General features: G+C 48.2%; 1 protein-coding gene across 1 annotated transcript in view; it reads left to right on the top strand.

The window, feature by feature from the left end:
* The window catches only part of LOC135821191 (uncharacterized), a 70719-nt gene that overhangs the window by 38323 nt on the left and 13063 nt on the right, over positions 1 to 19333 (top strand). The window contains exons 17-24 of the mRNA XM_065334259.1: positions 1877 to 2068; positions 7077 to 7265; positions 10308 to 10496; positions 10976 to 13030; positions 16056 to 16244; positions 16483 to 16674; positions 17434 to 17625; positions 18065 to 18247. Of these exons, the coding sequence (XP_065190331.1) occupies positions 1877 to 2068; positions 7077 to 7265; positions 10308 to 10496; positions 10976 to 13030; positions 16056 to 16244; positions 16483 to 16674; positions 17434 to 17625; positions 18065 to 18247 (3381 nt within the window). The remainder of the gene's footprint in view (positions 1 to 1876; positions 2069 to 7076; positions 7266 to 10307; positions 10497 to 10975; positions 13031 to 16055; positions 16245 to 16482; positions 16675 to 17433; positions 17626 to 18064; positions 18248 to 19333) is intronic.

Here is a 19333-nt window from a genome sequence, read left to right as displayed (position 1 = left end):
GACTGTATAAAGTGTATTCACAAACAACAACAACTCTGAAAACTGAAAAACTCTGAAAAAGAAACTAAACCAAAAGCCACGAGGTCCGCTCAGCGCCTCGCGCACCAAGACCATCTACGGAAATGGAGGCATCGCAGTTCGCCTTCAAGGAAACAGCAACTATTGCAGCGAAGCGGTGAAAACTGCAAGAAAGCGAAAGCCATAGAATCACGGACACAACAGAAAAGCCTGTACCAAAGAAAGCGCATCGCTAGCCGCGCAGCATTGTACACACACAGCGCACAGTTCACTGTACATTTGGCAAAAAAACATAAAAGAAAATCAAGACTGTTCAAAGCGCAAAAAACACATGTTCACGTCATGTTCAAGGAAATTCAAACGAAGAGAAAGGAGAGTAGAGAAGTTTAGAGAAGTACAAGAACGAAGAAATGGAGAAGAGAAACGTTCTTATGATGAAGAGTAGAGAGAAGAGAGAGACAGACTGGAAAGCAGTTCTACAGAAGACGTGAGAGAGAAGAAAGGTGAGAGAATAGACAGAACGAAAATAGCAAAGACAAAGTACACAACAAATTCAAACAATGTCGATCTTGTTCACAAGTTCAACCATCAGGCACGAACAGACTGCAAGTTCCAATGTGATGCAAGTGGAGTGCTAGTCATGTCTGAGTAGAGATAACTCACTGAAGCAAACGGCCAGACACGTAACAAGGAAGACGGGATAATCGGATGAAGACTTTCCTTGCCATAAATCATTTTTGGACTTTGACATTGTGGTGATAATATGAGCACATATACAACCAGCGTAATTTCTTCAGGTTTCTCTGGGCATGCAATGCACTGACAAAGCACCACCAGACTACGCGTGCTGGGCGCCTGCTCCAGAGCAGCTTATCGGCTGGAAGACTTGAACATACAGTCAGTAACGCCTATAGCGTTGGTGTTTGATTTTGAGCATTTTATCACTATAAGCGATATATTACTATGACCGATACTGCATACAATGTATGCGAGTGGGGTGTCAAACGACTCAGCACGCCGTGCACATACGCACTACATACATGTACAATGTCATGTAGCTGGCTGTACCTGGCTGGTAGCTGGTAGCTGGCTGTAGCTCCTGATACACAAAATCAGCATTTCCTCATGATGGAGGCATATTTTGGCAACTTGTACGAGCAAAACTCACCAAACAACACTCACTTGACACGTTCTTCACGAAGAAGTAACACCCTGTTCTCCTCTGACATCACTTGATTTGACATCAATCACTATAACCGATGCAAAAATAATGTAATAAAGGTCTTTTGAAATATGAGTTTGATCACTATAGGCGATATATTACTATAGACGATTATTACTATACGCGATAACTGTGTATACTTAGTTATGGCAAATGAAAATGAATTTGAGAAATTGATCAATATATCTGGTATATTACTATAGCCGCCAACCTTATAGGCGATACGGACTGTAGTTGTTAAAATGAATTGCATATCATCAAACAAATTCAAATTCAATAAACTACTTTGAAATACAAAATCAATTTAAAAGCTTTTAAATCAATTGGAACACAAAATAAAAAAGTAAAAATAACTTTTTTAAAGACTTTGTTAACATAGTACAAATGCCCATTATCGCAGTTCTCTGGGCCAGAGTACTGGAATGCAGTAACCGATAAATGTTTCATTCTCAATGTAACCATTCACGTCTTCTCCAGAGTGTGTTAAATGGTCCTGAGGTAATGGTTGAAGCCCGTTGTGTTATGATTATAATGAGCAAGGCTTAGTTTTAAAGGCATATGTATTGTTCTTCTGTGCAATCGTCTTCTTTCCACACACACACACACACACACACGCATGCATGCATGCATGTACAGTTGATAACAACTACTGCACTCGCCACGGCGCCATTCCCAATGGTCATGTGACGTACGCCACGACGCTGCACAGAGGCTCGGTGGCCACGCTGGTCTGTGACTATGGTTACGATGCAGCAGATGCATACCGGTTGCAGTGCATCACGAAAGTGTCGCGGGCGGGCGAGTGGAGCCCTGCCGCAGGATGCATAAGTAAGTTCCAATTTCTACTGTTTACGCGTCTCCTGTAAAAGATCCATGCCTTCATCTTTTATTAACCCTTTATTACCGGCCTGCAGACTTTTGATCATATATGATCGAAAGTCTGTAGGCCAGTAATATCTTCGTAACTCCATCATTTCTTGTGCGAATTCAACAATCGAAAGGTCTATTTGGTAGCGGAAACTCCAAGCTATCCAATGCAACAATCGCCGAAGAGTTACGATGTCGGATGCCAGAGATATCGCGCGCCGTATTCTCATCTCGGCAAATTCAAATTTTTGATCGATCACTTCGCCATTTTTGGGGGAAATCCCTTTTCGTGTGCTCTTTGAGCGACTAGACTAAGCACATGATAATGACGTAGTCGGCTGAAGTTTGAATCGTCTCAAACAAATTTGAGCGTTCTGCGATGAAGGAGAGTGGAATGGCATTGATGTGACGAATTTGCTTGCATATCAGGCTTGGAGACGTCTTTGCTGTGTTACCGCGCCTGATTTGTGGCGACTGGATAATGGAGCTTGGTACCCTGGCGTTGCTCTCGCCAAGAGCTTTCCAACGAGCCCTAGATTGTGAAAATCAAGTGAAGGAGACCAAAGTTATGACCTGGTGAAGTTGGAAATTGTGCTGAAATTCGTAATTTTTGTGCATGCTGTGCAAGTAATCCGGTAATAAAGGGTTAAGTGTAGCCGTATAGTTAAAACGAGAATGCAGAAATGCCTGTGTATCTGGTGATGTAAAATAAAAACAAGGAACAAACAACCAGGACGAAAAAAAACATTTTTCCAGGTCTGTAGTTCGTGCAATAAGTCGAGTGATCGCACATGGTTCACTTGAACAGCATTAAGTTAGAGATCTACGGCCAGTGGAGACAATGCCTGACAGACAAAGACAGAGTGCAGCAAAGAGAGAGAAAAAGACAGACGGACCGACAGACAGACAGATTGATGTGGCGGTTCCACCAGCTGCTTTCTCGCTCCATGGTCGTCTTTTCGAGTTCAAAGATCAAGCAAGTGGCATCTACGAGATTCCCTTTTGGTGTGTGTATTTTGTGATGTCCCCTTTTGGGACTGTGTCCATACAGACCGCGTGCGGACTGTGCAGGTTGCGCCACGGCACGCATGCGCATGATCCATTATAATGTACACATTCGTAGGTAGGGAAGGAGGGAGGTGGGAATGGAGGGAAAGAGAGAGGGGGAGGGAGGGAGGGGGAGAGGGAGGGAGAGAGGGAGAAAGGGAGGGAGGGAGGGAGAGAGGGAAAGAGAGAGAGAGCAGGAGAGAGAAAAGGAGGGCTTGAACAGTACAACTACATGCATAATAACAAAAAGGCCATTATGTCGGGACTACAGTTGGGGAGGCTACAGTCCCGGGGGGGGGGGGGGGGGGGAGGAGGGGCTGAAGTCCGGGGGGGGGGGGGGGAGGAGGGGCTGAAGTCGGGGAGGCGGCAGTGGCATGGCCCAGAGGTTGTACAGCGCCATAGCGCTGCTCTCTGGACTTCACCTCCGAACATTGGAAAAATAGGGCCGGATGCCAATGTCATCTTGCTTTTTGACAAAACCACCTGTGCTAATGGACGGTGCACGCACTCTGATAAACGACCGTGTAGCAGATCATTTTACACAGTAGGGAAGTCTGGATACAGCTGCAGATGTCTAATGTTCAGAAGAGGAGAGGGATATTCAGTGTCTAGGTGAGAAGGAGTTCAATGTCCAGGGTGGAGGGAGACATGCTTATTATTTAGGTGGGGTGGAGGTGGAGGAGTGGGTGAGGGGGGGGGGGGGGGTCCAATGTACATGGGGACAGTGCTGTTCAGCTCTGCCTTCAGCTCAGCGTAGGCGGCCTTCATGAAAAGAAGCAAGCCTGCTCCGGATATAACACTGGTAGACTTGGAGTCATAATATATGTACTCTTGCTAGTACTGATGTGTAGTGACGTAACAGCTCGACCTTCAGCTCAGCGTTGGCAGCCTTGGATCACGACTGAAGTGACCTGCTCTGCCACAGCTAAAGCACGAACGCTCAGTAGAAGTGGAAGCAGAAGCACAGACAGAACCAGCCACACTCACAGATTTACGTGTACCGTCTGATTGACCTGACAACGTGAACTTTCTCTGCTGTTTCTTCGACACAGAGTGCTTACTAGAAAGGCCGTGTACTTCCGATGGCGTACTAGTAGCAGCAGAGTGACCCACAGAAGAGGTCAGTATTTTCCTGGCTTGGATAGGCCCTTGACGCCAATTTCTGCAACGCAGACGCAAATTCCACCGGGCTCTCAGTCGTTTTCTTAGTTCTTGCCCGAAACTCGGCCTCGAACAACGGGCGATGCTGCGGAGGGTTGAAGTAGGCAGTGAGGCGATCGCACAGCTCATCGTATCATTCGGATGTTGGGCCCGGAACGTCTGGTAAACATGAAACGCCCCCTCGTGGCGACGACAGGGCAGGAAAGCCAGACATTGGACATCGTCGTAGCCGTTTGCCTGACAGGCGACGTTAAATTGGCCCAAGAACGTCAACCAGTCATCGCTGCTGGTTCCGGTGAACTCCGGTGTTAGTACTACTGGGCGTCCCAAACCCGCCGGTAGGGCCGGAGCTGCTGCTGCTGCTTCCTGAGGCTGTGCCATCTGGACAGGTAAATGCACTAACTACGGTAACACTACGAAAATACACACAAACAGTTCACCGCTGCCACCAATGTAATAGCTGGCCCCGGAGGCAATCAGACTCACTCCAGTTAAACACTCACGTCGTAGTTTACCAGTAGTTATCAGGAAAGAAATATTATACAAAACTTGGAATGCAAAGAGAATCGAAAGGCAACAAGAAAGAAAAAAGCAAGGGAACAAAAGTCCGGCAACCGGCAGCCATGTTTTAGGTCATTAACCAATCAGCAATCTACGAAAACCGGTCGCCGACGAAATTCTAGAAACATTAGCATAATTAACCAATCACAGTTCACAGCTCTGGAACATTCTGGAACATTAATACTAGCAGCCAATCACAGTTCACAACAGACAGTCATACGGGTAAAGTGGGGACATACGGGTTTAGCCATACACGACTCGTACTTCCTCTGGAAACAAAAACTTCATGACTTTTTCACATGACTTTTCAAGGAGTACCTGTGCTCAACAAAAGTGTTCTTTTGGAAGAGAAACACTTCAACACTTTCAATCGACATATCTACAATATCTACAGGATAGATTAGTGGGAGTAAAGTCTCAGTCTGGGTCGCCATCGCTCGACTCATCACAGCTGAAACCGTTCCAAGTGGCAGGTCGATTGACGCGATGTTGTATGTCACGGAGAAGCCTCGCTGGCGGCCAGCTTGGACGTGCGAAGGAGACTTGCCGGGACATGGGGATCGCCAAAGAAAGCAGGAGGCAGGTGATGAAAAAATAAACCGGAAAGGCCGCGGACGACAGGACGATCTCAGGGTCGTGGGGAACGATGCCACTAGCTGGGCGCCAATTGTCGTCGGGGGGTTTTATGTCCCGACGATAGCCCTTCTGATTACTCTCTCACATGTACCACAAACAGAGGGCTGATATTTGTCGTTCTTACTTCGAGGAGAGTCTCAGGAAGAAGGCCCAAAACAACAAAAATGCGTACAATAATTATGCAAGCATGCGCAATCCGCCCAGTCCGCGCGCGGTCCGCACACACGTGCCAAAAGGGGCACGAACCCTCCAAAAGGGCAGGGACAACATCTGCGTCCCTGATAGTCTTCGCTGTTACCTGATGCCTTCTCCACCATCTCGGCGGAGACCACGGTAGCGCTGCAGCGCTGGTACTCATTATTGTCTCCGCTCTCGCTCGAGGATGCCCCGGAACAACAAACACAGGCAACGCCAAACATTTCAAATTTCCTCCGAGTGATACCATAGTCGTATCAGCACTTCCCGACGCGATCAGATCTCACCTTCTCCTTTGCGACCAAGAACACATCGCCGAGGCTGCTGGAAAAGGCGAGATCATCCACTTTGAAATCTGAGGTCTGCTGTGGCTGAACGACTTCTACTTTCAACTTGTTAATCTTGCTCTGCTGCGCCAAGTGACGATTGTCACATCTCTGCGTTTGGAGTTTTGACATCTTGCCGAACTGTTCGCATGCAGACTTGCGGTTCGGGGATGGCGAAGATTTCAAAAACGCCAGCTGCTAATGCTATACATTTTCCACTCTTCTTGCTCCTGGGTGCCATTGTCCTGCTCTGTCAAGTTCTGAACTGAAAAATAGCTACGACGAGCAGTGAGCGCAGTGCTTTTCTTCCCATTGCGCCTGACGGACGAAAAATGAAAAACATGTTCGCTTTGCTTTGTTTGCCGCGTCAAAGCCCTTGTTCTGCGACGACTGTCGGTTCTCCAAAATAATTATGAATCATGCTCTCCTACGATTCCGAAATGTTATGTCCGTGTTTCAGGCTGACAGAACCAGAGAGAGAGAGCGCAAAATTACAGCAGCGAAAAGTAGTGAAAAAAGTCACGAAGTTTTTGTTTCCAGAGGAAGTACATTACTCACGAGCGACTCACGGCAAGGGTAATAACATGCAGATACAAAATACGCAAGGAGAGAAAAAATGAAACTAACTGCCCATCTTGGGGGCTCTACAAATAAATACTCTTTTATTGCAAAAAAGATACTTTCTATCAAAATGCAACTCCTACATAACCACAATCTCAGGGATCGTACCTGACGGAACCGTCACCGACTCAACGAGGTCGGCATCACTCATGCACACACACATACATGTATCAGGGTCACACTCATTCACAACTAAAAAACCCACGACAAGTGTGTGTGTGTGTGTGTGTGTGTGTGTGTGTGTGTGTGTGTGTGTGTGTGTGTGTGTGTGTGTGTGTGTGTGTGTGTGTGTGTGTGTGTGTGTGTGTGTGTGTGTGTGTGTGTGTGTGCGTGCATGCGTGTGAATGTGTTTCCTTGTGTCTTTGCGTGCATATGTGTGTGTGTGTACGGCTGTGGGTGTGCGTGAATGCATGTGTTTGCAGAATTGTCCAACTACTGTCCCCGTCTGCAAGTCTCCAACGGACTGTTGACAAACGCAGATGCTCGGAAGCTCGGCGCGCAAGTGACGCTGTCGTGTGTCATAGGCTATACACCGAAGTATGGAACCAACTTTGCTTGTGTTGCTCATAACGGAACCGTGGGCAAGTGGAACGCCACTGCGTGGTGCCAGTGTAAGCTATCTTCTGAAGGAATTATCTGTCTGTCACGGCAGGACCGGTGGACACAGTTATTGATTGGTCTCGCCATGCCCTAGCCTTTCCTACCTTGTATAGGATATGAAGGTTATACACATGACCTCTTCAGCAGTAAACAACACACTATGGTGGCCAGAATGTTGGTCCGTCCGGCCATGGACTGACTAACCGGACCGGTGCTGCCGGGCCTGCTGTGATATTGCTTTGAGCTTGTTGCTGGTGACGGCGACTGTCTGATTCGTGCGAGGAATGCAACAAGTCACTAGTTACCAGTTTCATGGCTGAGCATTACAAGATCACTTGGACTGGTGTGCATCCATTGTTGGTCTGGTTACACTGAGCAGTTTGTTGTGGGAAGCTGTGAATCCTCTGTTGTACCCAGCTGTTTCATTGCGAATTTTAGTCAAATTTTCGACTTTGTCCAATATTTGGACCCAACTGGCATATTAGGCTAATGAAATCTATCAGATATACTAAGGACGGAGGTGCCAAATCTCCCGTCCAGCCAGGGGATCTCCCGATTTTTTATTTTCGAAACATCTCCCGATCTCCCACCCGATATCAAAAACTCCCGGCCTTTTGCCGTTTTTTTGTCAACTTCGTCCAGCATGTACCCACAGACCCCAGCACGGGGAAAAAGGCATGCACGCATGTAGAAGATCTCCCAACCAAACAAAAAGGAAACTTGCCAGTATTGTTTGCGTCGAAGTCGGAAATTTGGTCATATCCGATGATGATTGGTCATTACAAACGCTTGCTCTTTTTAGTGGTAATGAATCAGTGGATGGAGTGAATGGGATTTTCGGTCTTTGACTACTTGCTGGTGAGCTGATCTACTCACCTCCCACCGCTTTAGGAGCTGCATCTGCGCCTTGATCCTTTGAAGGGTGGTGGGGTTCCTACGGATGCGGAAAACTCGGCCTCTGGCCGAGTCTGACGCGAACCGTGAAAAAAATCAGTGGAGAGAAGTGTCTTCACCCATAACTACATTTAATGTCTGAGAATACCGAAGTATGTGTGCAAGTGGATCTCTCCGATTTCCACCAAAATTTGCAGGTATGTCGGATCCCTTTGGGGTGTAGATCGATTGTGCAAAGCTCTTGAAAAAGTATCTGAAGGGAACCTTGAAGCTTCTCCCTGTGCCACCAACAATTTTTTGTGCGACTGTTGATGCAAAAGCGAAGTCCTGAGCTCAATTCTTGAATTCTACGACAAGATGCACTGTGAAATCACGTACGTTGTGACGCAAGAATGCCAAGTCGCGTGGATCATGGCTCACGAGATTTTAGAGTCACCTTCGTCACGTGCGCTTGTTCCTCGCCTTGAATGCCCGTTGGTCTGGAAGTGATCACACTCATGTTGTTACTGCGCTCAAGAACACGCTAGCGCTGACCGTGCTGTAGGCCTACGAACCGGGACTTTCCCTGACCATGCAGCTCGAAGACCAGTGAAATGATGACATGTTCCTTATGACGTAAGAAATCTGTCATGCAGTTCACAAGTGTGTGCAGCCAGTTCTGTTAGCGTGCCAGTCAACACAAAGGGACCGAACTAGTAGCTCTTGTCGAGCATCGACATGAAAACAAGGGACTTTCACTGTTGGACTGTGTTCGGGATTGCTGCTGAGGAGGTAAGTGAAAGATGGATAACTCTCCTTGCTGTTATGAGGTATATTTCAACTGCTTGCTGCCATTGCAACACTCCTAGGACAGTTTGTGCGGGTTATCAGCAGATCAAGCAGGAAATGCAGCCCATTTTACCTCAGCCATCACGGTCTGTTCCGAGTAGCGTTCCAGGCACGATCGCGATCGATGGCTGCGTGTTGTGATCCGGGGATATCCAGGAAGCATCATCCTATGTCACAAAGCACGCCATCTCACCATGCATCTTGGAATAAAATTCAAAAACTGCGCTCAGGACTTCAGTCACTTTCGCATCTACGGTGCACCAAAAATTGTTGGTGGCGCAAGGAGAAGCTTGTCGTTTGGAGTGACAAGTGATCACCGCTGCTTTTCCTTGTCAGAGTCAACAATACACTTTGTTCTGCGGCGTTGGGAGTAGTGTTGGAGTAGAAATTACTGAGGAGACGTCGTGGAGGGGCGAGCTTTCCTGTGCAGGTATGACTTTGGCCGTATTTCAGCATGGTCGAAAGGAAAAATTCAAAAAGGTTTATTTCAAGAAAACCCCAAAAGTAAGATGGGGGACATGTCCTCAGCGCTAGAAGAGGTGCTCTACTATCTGCCAGTGTATAGTTCTGGCCAATTGAGGACATAGCTGGAGGTTTTGTAAGCGCTTGAAAATTGGCTATTTTCAGGACGATCATTTGTGGCGTCAGGGGGTGATGGCCCTCGTCTTCTGGGATTCTGGCGTGGCTAAGCGGTACTGCTCAAGGAACTCTTCTGAGGTCAGGCAGTGTTGGCTTGATGGAGTTTTGTTCGTAGCTTGTTCGTATACGCTGTGGCGTGACTCGTTTGTAGACCCATAAATAATGTGATATTTCGGCCATTTTGAGAGGTATGCAAGTTTCAAGGTTCCCTTCAGAAACTATTTCAAGGGCTTTGCACATTCGATCTGCACCCCAAAGGGAACATACCTGCAAATTTTGAGTGAAATCGGAGAGATCCACCTGCACACATACTTTGGTATTCTCAGATATGCTCTCTTAAAGATTTGTGAACAATGTTTGTCCTTACCGTAAAAGTCCGTAAATAAGTACGTATTTACTTTCGAATTTAGTGACCACACTCGTACTAACGTTCTGGCGGGTACTGACTTTCGGGCACGAACTAACTTTCGGACCTGACTTGTGTGTAGTGGAGAAGTCATTTTCATGTCGATGGACATGTTACATGCTGCATGTGCGCATCGTACCGGTACTTATTTCGGGCAGTATGTTTATCGGGCTTGACTTGACTTCAACAGACAGTTCGTATTTCTTTCGGGCAGGTACTTATTTACGGACTTTTACGGTATCATTGTGGTCGTTGTTGTTCATATTCCATTTGTCATCTGTGCTAGTGCTCTCTGAATACTGCCCTGCGCTCAACATCAGTAATGGCAATATTACCTATCATGGCAATCGGACGCTCGGCGATAAGCTGACGTTGACGTGTGACGAAGGCCTTGTGCCACTGAACGGCACCAGCTTTACCTGTCTCCGTGACAACAACACGGCGGGCAAGTGGGAGGAGACGATGGCCTGCGTGCGTAAGTATTGCTGCAGTAACACGTGATTTCGTGTGTTCGTCATCTGTGTCACGTGGTGCTGGTGCAGGGCGTGTTGTTGCGGTATGAAAGCGGTCTTCGTTTTGAGTTCGTCTTGTTCATTTGTGTTATCATCATTCCTTCTGATGACAGAGGTTGTATGTATTAGCTAAACCTTGTTTTTGTTCAAACATGTTTGTGTAAGCATGCGCAAGAAATCATTATAGACTTTCTCTTTGCCCTCAACATTGTCGTTGTTTGATTGGCCATTGCAGATGTAACGTTTTTATGGCTCATGTAAACCCTGAATAGAAGAGAATTGTTTTAAATCTTGCACACGGTTATACTCTGGTAGGTACAGTAGGTGTGAGGTCACTAATTACATTAAAAATGCCCTGGGCAAAATGGGTTGAAGCAATTCTAGCATAGCCGGCAATGCTTGACATTGCAAATCGTTCCTCTTTTGTCTTTCCGCGGTGCAGTTGACAGTAATTATTGTTCAGACATCAGCAACGTTTCCCATGGCTACTTGATGTATACCGGCGGAAACACTCCCACCCTGGGGATCACTGCGCTCAATGCCACACTCAACACCACACTCAACGCCACACCACCCTCCTCAATGCTGCCCTCCTCAACACCACAATCCCCAACACCATCCTCCTCAACACCACCCTCCTCAACATCACCCTCCTCAACGCCACTCTCCTCAACATCACCCTCCTCAACACCACACTCCTCAACACCACCCTCCTCAACATCACCCTCCTCAACACCACCCTCCTCAACATCACCCTCCTCAACATCACCCTCCTCAACACCACCCTCCTCAACATCACCCTCCTCAACATCACCCTCCTCAACACCACACTCCTCAACACCACAATCCCCAACACCATCCTCTTCAACACCACACTCCTCAACACCACACTACACAACACCACTCTCCTCAAAACCACCCTCCTCAACATCACCCTCCTCTACATCACCCTCCTCAACACCACCCTCCTCAACACCACACTCCTCAACATCACCCTCCTCAACATCATCCTCCTCAACATCCTCCTCCTCAACATCACCCTGCTCAACATCACCCTCCTCAACATCACCCTCCTCAACATCACCCTCCTCAACATCACCCTCCTCAACATCACCCTCCTCAACATCACCCTCCTTAACATCACCCTCCTCAACACCACCCTCCTCAACACCACACTCCTCAACATCACCCTCCTCAACATCCTCCTCCTCAACATCACCCTCCTCAACATCACCCTCCTCAACATCACCCTCCTCAACATCACCCTCCTCAACATCACCCTCCTCAACATCACCCTCCTCAACATCACCCTCCTCAACATCACCCTCCTCAACATCACCCTCCTCAACACCACACTCCTCAACACCACCCTCCTCAACACCACCCTCCTCAACATCACCCTCCTCAACATTACCCTCCTCAACACCACCCTCCTCAACATCACCCTCCTCAACATCACCCTCCTCAACATCACCCTCCTCAACACCACACTCCTCAACGCCACTCTCCTCAACACCACTCTCCTCAACACCACAATCCCCAACATCACCCTCCTCAACATCACCCTCCTCAACACCACACTCCTCAACACCAAACTCCTCAACACCACCCTCCTCAACACCACACTCCTCAACATCACCCTCCTCAACACCACCCTCCTCAACATCACCCTCCTCAACATCACCCTCCTCAACATCACCCTCCTCAACATCACCCTCCTCAACATCACCCTCCTCAACACCACCCTCCTCAACGCCACCCTCCTCAACACCACCCTCCTCAACATCACCCTCCTCAACACCACAATCCCCAACATCACCCTCCTCAACATCACCCTCCTCAACATCACCCTCCTCAACATCACCCTCCTCAACACCACACTCCTCAACACCACACTCCTCAACATCACCCTCCTCAACATCACCCTCCTCAACATCACCCTCCTCAACACCACCCTCCTCAACGCCACCCTCCTCAACGCCACCCTCCTCAACACCACCCTCCTCAACATCACCCTCCTCAACACCACCCTCCTCAACACCACCCTCCTCAACATCACCCTCCTCAACATCACCCTCCTCAACACCACACTCCTCAACACCACAATCCCCAACACCACAATCCCCAACACCACTCTCCTCAACACCACAATCCCCAACACCACCCTCCTCAACGCCACCCTCCTCAACACCACACTCCTCAACACCATACTACACAACACCACACTCCTCAACACCACTCTCCTCAACACCACTTTCCTCAACACCACCCTCCTCAATGCCACCCTCCTCAACACCACACTCCTCAACACCACCCTCCTCAACGCCACACTACACAACACCACACAATACCATGCTCAAGAACACACGCACATTGGGTGCTATGGCAACACTCTCCTGCCAAGATGGCTACAGGATTGCAGGCAGCAGTGGTCACTTGGTATGCGTCACGGAATCACCGAGAGTGGGAAAGTGGAACGACACCAACGCTTGCACTGGTAAGAACCACAGGAGCCAGCTTCAGTATTGCACAAGCTAGCTAACCAACGTGCCGTCAATTCATCGCAAAGCCAGATTCAGTGTGGTTTCATGAATGTTTTTGGGTAACTCTGAAAATAACATTGAAGAAAGATGGGTTCGAACCATTGGTGTGTGTCTGATGTATTGCTGGATCTGTCCCCATGGACATTGGACCCCCCCCCCCCTGTGCCTCCACCCCACCTCTCCTAGAATATTAAATACACGTCCCTATCCACACTTGAACACGGTTCACCCTCCGCCTCCTCCCCTCGACATCAAACACCCTCCGCCTCCCCTGGACATTAAGCACCCCCTTTTCCTCCTCCCCTGGACATAAAAAACTCTCCTCCTCAGGACACTGAGCACCCCTCTCATTGGATACCCCTCCTCCTCCTCCCCTGGACATCAAACACCCCTCCGCCTCCTCCCCTGGGCATTAAGCACCCCCTTCTCCTCCTCCCCTGGACATAAAAACCTCCCATCCCCAGGACACTGAGCATCCCTCTCCACACTTGGATATTGGACACCCCTACTCCTCCTCCTCCTCCCCTGGACATCAAACACCCCTCCGCCTCCTCCCCTGGACAATAAGCACCCCCTTCTCCTCCTCTCCTGGACATAAAAACTCTCCTCCCCTGGACACAGAGCATCCCTCTCCACACTTGGATATTGGACACCCCTCCTGATCCTCCCCTGGACAATGGACACCCCCTCCTCCTGCCCTAGAGACTGAACATCAGGCGCGTGCACCGCGTGGTTTCTTGGAGCCCGGAAACCACCTTTTTAGTTTTTTGCATCCGCTATGAAGTGCATTCTGCAAACACTCAAATATTTCGTAACTCGGCTTTCCCTGAACGGAATCGAGTAATCGAAAGGTCTATTCGCATTAGAAAGTTCTCAGCTGTCGGCTCCAACATATCCGAAGTAGATCCAAGGTCGAATATTGGAGTTACGGCACTCGACAGGTATTTTACGTCCCATTGCAAATTTTCACTTCCGCACTTGGGTGGCAATCATATTATTTTTGTCATAAATATTTTCCTCTAATGCACGACAGTCCAGACATGCATAGACCTGTGTGACGTCAGGCACAGGTCTTTAGCGGTCAGCTACATGTACAAAAGAAAGGAGCGCTCTACGATGACTACTACATCATGTACAGGACATTGTGCAAAAATACCATGGATCTTAGCGAATTCAGTGTCTCAATTTCCGGTTGCGCGTGTCTTCCCAGGGCTATAGTGCCACTGCAGACTCAGACAGTGACATGGATTGACCTGCTTCTTTGACTCACTTACTAGCAAGAGTGTCTGAATCTTCCCTCACTACTTCGAACTACAGTAAAACCTGTGACTACCGACCACCCCTTGGTGCCAGCAAAAGCGGTCTTTAGTAGCAGGTGGTCTTTAGTTAGAGGTTTGCACCACGCGACCATATATGGATCCCATTATATGATAAGTATATCAAAATGCAGCTAATACAATTCCCCAAGACTTGCGCAATGCCATTCTTATTTCAGGTCAAACAACACTTGGAGAGATTGACGGAGAGATGGAGAGAGAGAGAGAGAGAGAGAGAGAGAGAGAAGATTAATTTTTTGCGGACATCAAATTTGGCTCCTACGTCTGAAGCCAGGAGTCAAACGTTCCCTGTGGAAGTTTCGTTTTGTGCTGGGCTTCAAATTTGTTCATGCGATCAATCGTACCGACTGTCCTTGTTGCGACTTCTCGATTGCTTGAACGCGACCCTTCAGCATCAGGACCTTGCGGTGCTGCTTTGTTTCTGGATTCCTTTATGCCATCGTCGATTCGTCTGTATGACTGGGGTGACAGAGCCGCTCAGTCTTCGTTTCTGCTCCGAGTAGTAAAACATCGATCAGAGAGCGCTTTCGATGCGCTCTCCAAGACGTTTCCTATCATGTCTATTCTTGACAGAGCTTGAATTTCTGACAGGTGTAGTGCAATCCACACCGACTCGACTCCACAGTCAAAATGACCTGCGTTCATTTCTTCAGCTGTGGTACCGAAAGATTCCTTTCAGGACCACGTAAAATCATCAAAATTTCAAGAAGGAGCTTCGAGCAACATTTGATTTCCTACATCGCGGTCGCTAGTTACGGGTTAAATATCGTCTTTGGGACAAGAAAAGGCGGTCGCTGGTCGCGTTCAGCAGGTAGTCGCTAGTCACAGTGAATTTTGAATGTGAGACCGTCCGTGCCTGGTGAAGTGGTCGGTAGTACCAGGCTGGTCGCTAGTCACGGTGGTCGTTAGTTACAGGTTTTACTGTAGTACCAGGCTGGTCGCTAGTCACGGTGGTCTTTAGTTACAGGTTTTACTGTACTTGTAACGTCGGCTAGCCTATGCATTTATCCTGTGTCAGGAAAATGCCTTTGTACCACGTTTGCCTAAGTTTTGATGGCTCGCGCTCGGTGGGACTGGCAGCCATAACGTTTAAAGCTTTCTTTCAGTGTGTAATGCGTGTAATACTGCTGAATTTGCAGGTAGCTTATTGCAAAATGGCGGTAAAAAAAATTTGGAAACCACCTTTTTTGATCCGGTGCACGCGCCTGAACATCCCTCTCCATACCTGGACATGTAACACTCTCTCCTCCTCCCCGAGAGACTGGACATCCCTCTCTGCACCTGGATATTAAATGCCCCCTCCTCCATCTCTTATGGACATTGAACACCCCTCCTCCTTCCCTGGACTCTAAGTGCCCCACTGGACATTTAATATCCTGTCCTCTGGAAAATGAGCACCACTGAACAACGGGCACCCCTTCCCTTGCCCGCAGCCTTCACATACACATACACTAAAAACCATCCTGTGATGGCGGTGTGTTACAGATGTGTGGTATCCAAGGTGAACGAGTGCCGCAATAGCAGTTTATCAATCTGCACCTGTCTGCTGCCTCGAGCTCCCTGCAGGGAAAGCGTGTTGTCGTGTTTGCCATGCCACAATTCTCTCTATTTTCCTCTTTTTGTCCCACCACCCTGTTGACAGCCATCCAGCAATACTGTGATTTGCCTGTGAAGCACAATGGCGCCATCGTCAACACCAGCAAGCTGGTCGTTGGCGACGTGCTGGAGTTCAACTGCAGCTTCGGATACTCAGCCAGCAACGGAACGCACCAGGCGTGTCTGCCGTTCAACCAGACGGTCGGGGTGTGGAACATAACGTCCAACTGCGTAGGTGAGTTTTGGGCTAGCGGAGAAGGTTCCCTGACCGGCTGTGCCCATCTCAATCGATGTGTGCAAAATGGGGCGAGTGATTTCACTCATGGATTTCAAATTCTATGTGTGTGATTCTTGTGGTGCATGATATAGGCTTTATGTCCCTATCTGTATTATTGGGGGTGGTGGGGGGGGGGGGGGGAGGGGTCATATGTGTGCCAATTTGCCATGTACATATTTCATGTGCCCTTCTGCAGCGATTCCCGGCTACTGCTCTCAGCTACTGGTCCAGAACGGCAGCATTGCGAACGGCACAGGGGCATACTTGGGGACGATGGCACTGCTCGCATGCGACGTAGGCTTCATTCCAGCCGACGGCGTCACAAACTTCACATGCAATGCTCTGGATGAGGTGCATGGCAACTGGAGCAGATTGCCATCGTGCGAACGTAAGTACAGTATACATACCAGGGGTGTCACAGGGCAGGGAGGGGAGGGGGGGGGGGACGAGGGAGGTCCGGAAGTGCCGGGGGGGGGGGGGGGTATCGGATCTTTCGGCCAACAGATCACATTTTAGCGCTCTACAGGCGCTCTGAGCGGACCATTCTGGACGAAAAGTCATACGAATATGGTCGTATTGGTCGTAACGTGTTTGACACCCCTGCATACCCTGACATGTGTGATCACTGATTGATTACAGAATATGACTGTGTTGATTGAGAAACGAGTTCGAGTTTGCAGAGTGAATGCTCTGAAACCTTTTTTTCTCCTATGAATGAAGCTGCAGGAAGCCTCACCACGGCTCCTATGTATATGTGTGTTCTTCATTGAGGCTTGGTCCTGTGGAGGGCTGGACACTGCATGCATTCCATGTTTTGATATCCCACTTCCCAACACCCAATTTGCTCAAGAACGAGGTGCCTGAAAAACATCATGAGAGTGTTGTCATCAATAGGCTTAATTTTACGAATGTTGTGGATAGATATCATCAAGTTCGATTTTGATTTAGGAGTGATTTAATGTAGTCAGCACCGCCTCGAAAACACACTTTGTTTCTCTAATTGTTTCTTTCATCTGAATTCGTATAGGAGCAAACAATTTGTTGCCTTCTCACAAGACGAAAACCCCGGTTCCTACTAAGAGTGAATACAATTGTATTGATGTTGTTGCTATTCTGCTGTCTGTGTTGGGTGTGTGTGTGTATGCAGTGGTGCACAGCTACTGCCCGACGCCTAACAACATCTCCTACGGCTCGGTGCAGTACTCAATGAACGGCACTGTACTGTCCACGGCTGGTCTACGCTGTAACCATGGCTACAGGCCGGTGAACGGGTCAACGTTCTTTTGCATCGCAGTGACCAATGTCACGGGCCACTGGAATGGAACTATTGAATGCCGAGGTACATATATGTACATACAATTCATGCAAAACAATGGTGGTGTTGTCAATATAACCATTCACTCTAATGTCATCAATGCAACAATTCACCAATGTCAATGCAACAATTCACATCTAAACATCACAAGCTCGAGGCAAATCTGATGGTTCTGTGGTATTCAGTAAAAAAAAAAGAGAAGAAGAAAAAAGAAAAAAGACTGCTTTTCACACAACAGCAACACATGCATGCACCACCACCACCACGCACACATGACGTACACAAGACGTACACAAAATATCTGTGGAATCAAGTCCTTCATTGCCATTACTCAGAGTTTCTTGTTATTATTCAGAGCCCACCAGGTATAGAAGAGCGCATGCTCTAGCGGTTCTTTCATCCATCCACTTTTTTGTATACTTCATGCTCGTGTCGTATTACTTCCTACTGTATGTTTCTGCAGCATACTGTCCCGAGATGGTGGTGCCGCATGGCAATGTTAGCCATGCGCCAGACACGGTGCCCGGAACAAGCACTCTGCTCACGTGCCAGACGGGCTACAAGCCTGTGAACGGAACGGTCGTGCACACGTGCGTGCCGCTGAATAGCACACACTCGCAACTTGACGGTCCGCCAACCTGCACATGTAAGAGAAACCAATACCATGTACCAAGTTGTGTTTTTTTAGTGACGTCATTGTTGTACATGTGGTCGCGCTTGTAGCTCTGTGTCGTACATGCGGCTGCGCGGGTGTCTCTTTGTCGTACATGTGGGTGCGCTTGTGTCTCTTTTGTCATACACGTGGCTGCGTATGTGTCTCTGTGTCGTACATGCTGCTGACCCGTGGTACACGCCGCTGCGCTGTCTTGGAATGCTTTGTACATGCCGCTGCACTGTCTTCTGTCCCCTCCGTATGCATTATTTCTCATCTCGTCCCTGTTGCATACATATTTTCTCGTCCTGTCTCCGTTGTATTGGTCTGGTTGCCGTCTTGTGTCCGTCGTATTTCCCCGTCGTTCGTCTTTGTCTCCCGTCCTGTTCAGGCCTTGTTGTACTTTGCACAGGCACCTCTTTCGTATCCCTCACCCCACCTTTTCCCCTCTTTTCTCCACGTCCCCATAATATATTCTCTTGTCCGTTTTGTTGGAGCGCAGTTCTCCAGTCGCCTTGTGAAAGCAAGTTAAAGAAAACGCTCTCTCCCAGTTTGCACGAGTCTTTTGTTGTTGTGTGGAGTGGCGAGGAGAGCAAAGGTTCGTCCAATTAAATTGACGACATCATTATTAGTTCTCGTTGAAAATATGACAGCGAGCAGGCCTAACACACACTGGAACATAGAGCCAGAGCCTCTGAAATGCAACACTGAGTTGTTGTTGTGGTATTGGTTTCGTTGATTTTGTCAAGGATTCACACCTAAACGAAATACTGTAAAAGCAGAAATTTTCGGCGGTGTTCCATTATCGGTAACTTCGGTGGCCAAATTTTCACCAAAAATAGAAAGTACCAAAAATTTCAGTATTGTATTAGTACACTTACCTGGAAACGGGTTTACCGAAAAGTTCCCTCCACCGAACCGCCGATTTTGGTGAACACCGAAAATACTATGCCACCGAAAATTTCTGCTTTTACATCATATTTCCTAGCAAACAAATGTGCACACGGGCATTGTGCACGGTAGTCTGAAAGAATCCGCACATCTCATTTCTCAGGCTGAGATATGCAGTGTTTTCGCAAA

The sequence above is a fragment of the Sycon ciliatum genome, chromosome 7 (assembly GCF_964019385.1).
Source record: "Sycon ciliatum chromosome 7, ocSycCili1.1, whole genome shotgun sequence".
Taxonomy (NCBI): domain Eukaryota; kingdom Metazoa; phylum Porifera; class Calcarea; order Leucosolenida; family Sycettidae; genus Sycon; species Sycon ciliatum.
Note: the sequence above shows the minus strand (reverse complement) of the source record. Positions and strands in the feature narration are given on the sequence as shown.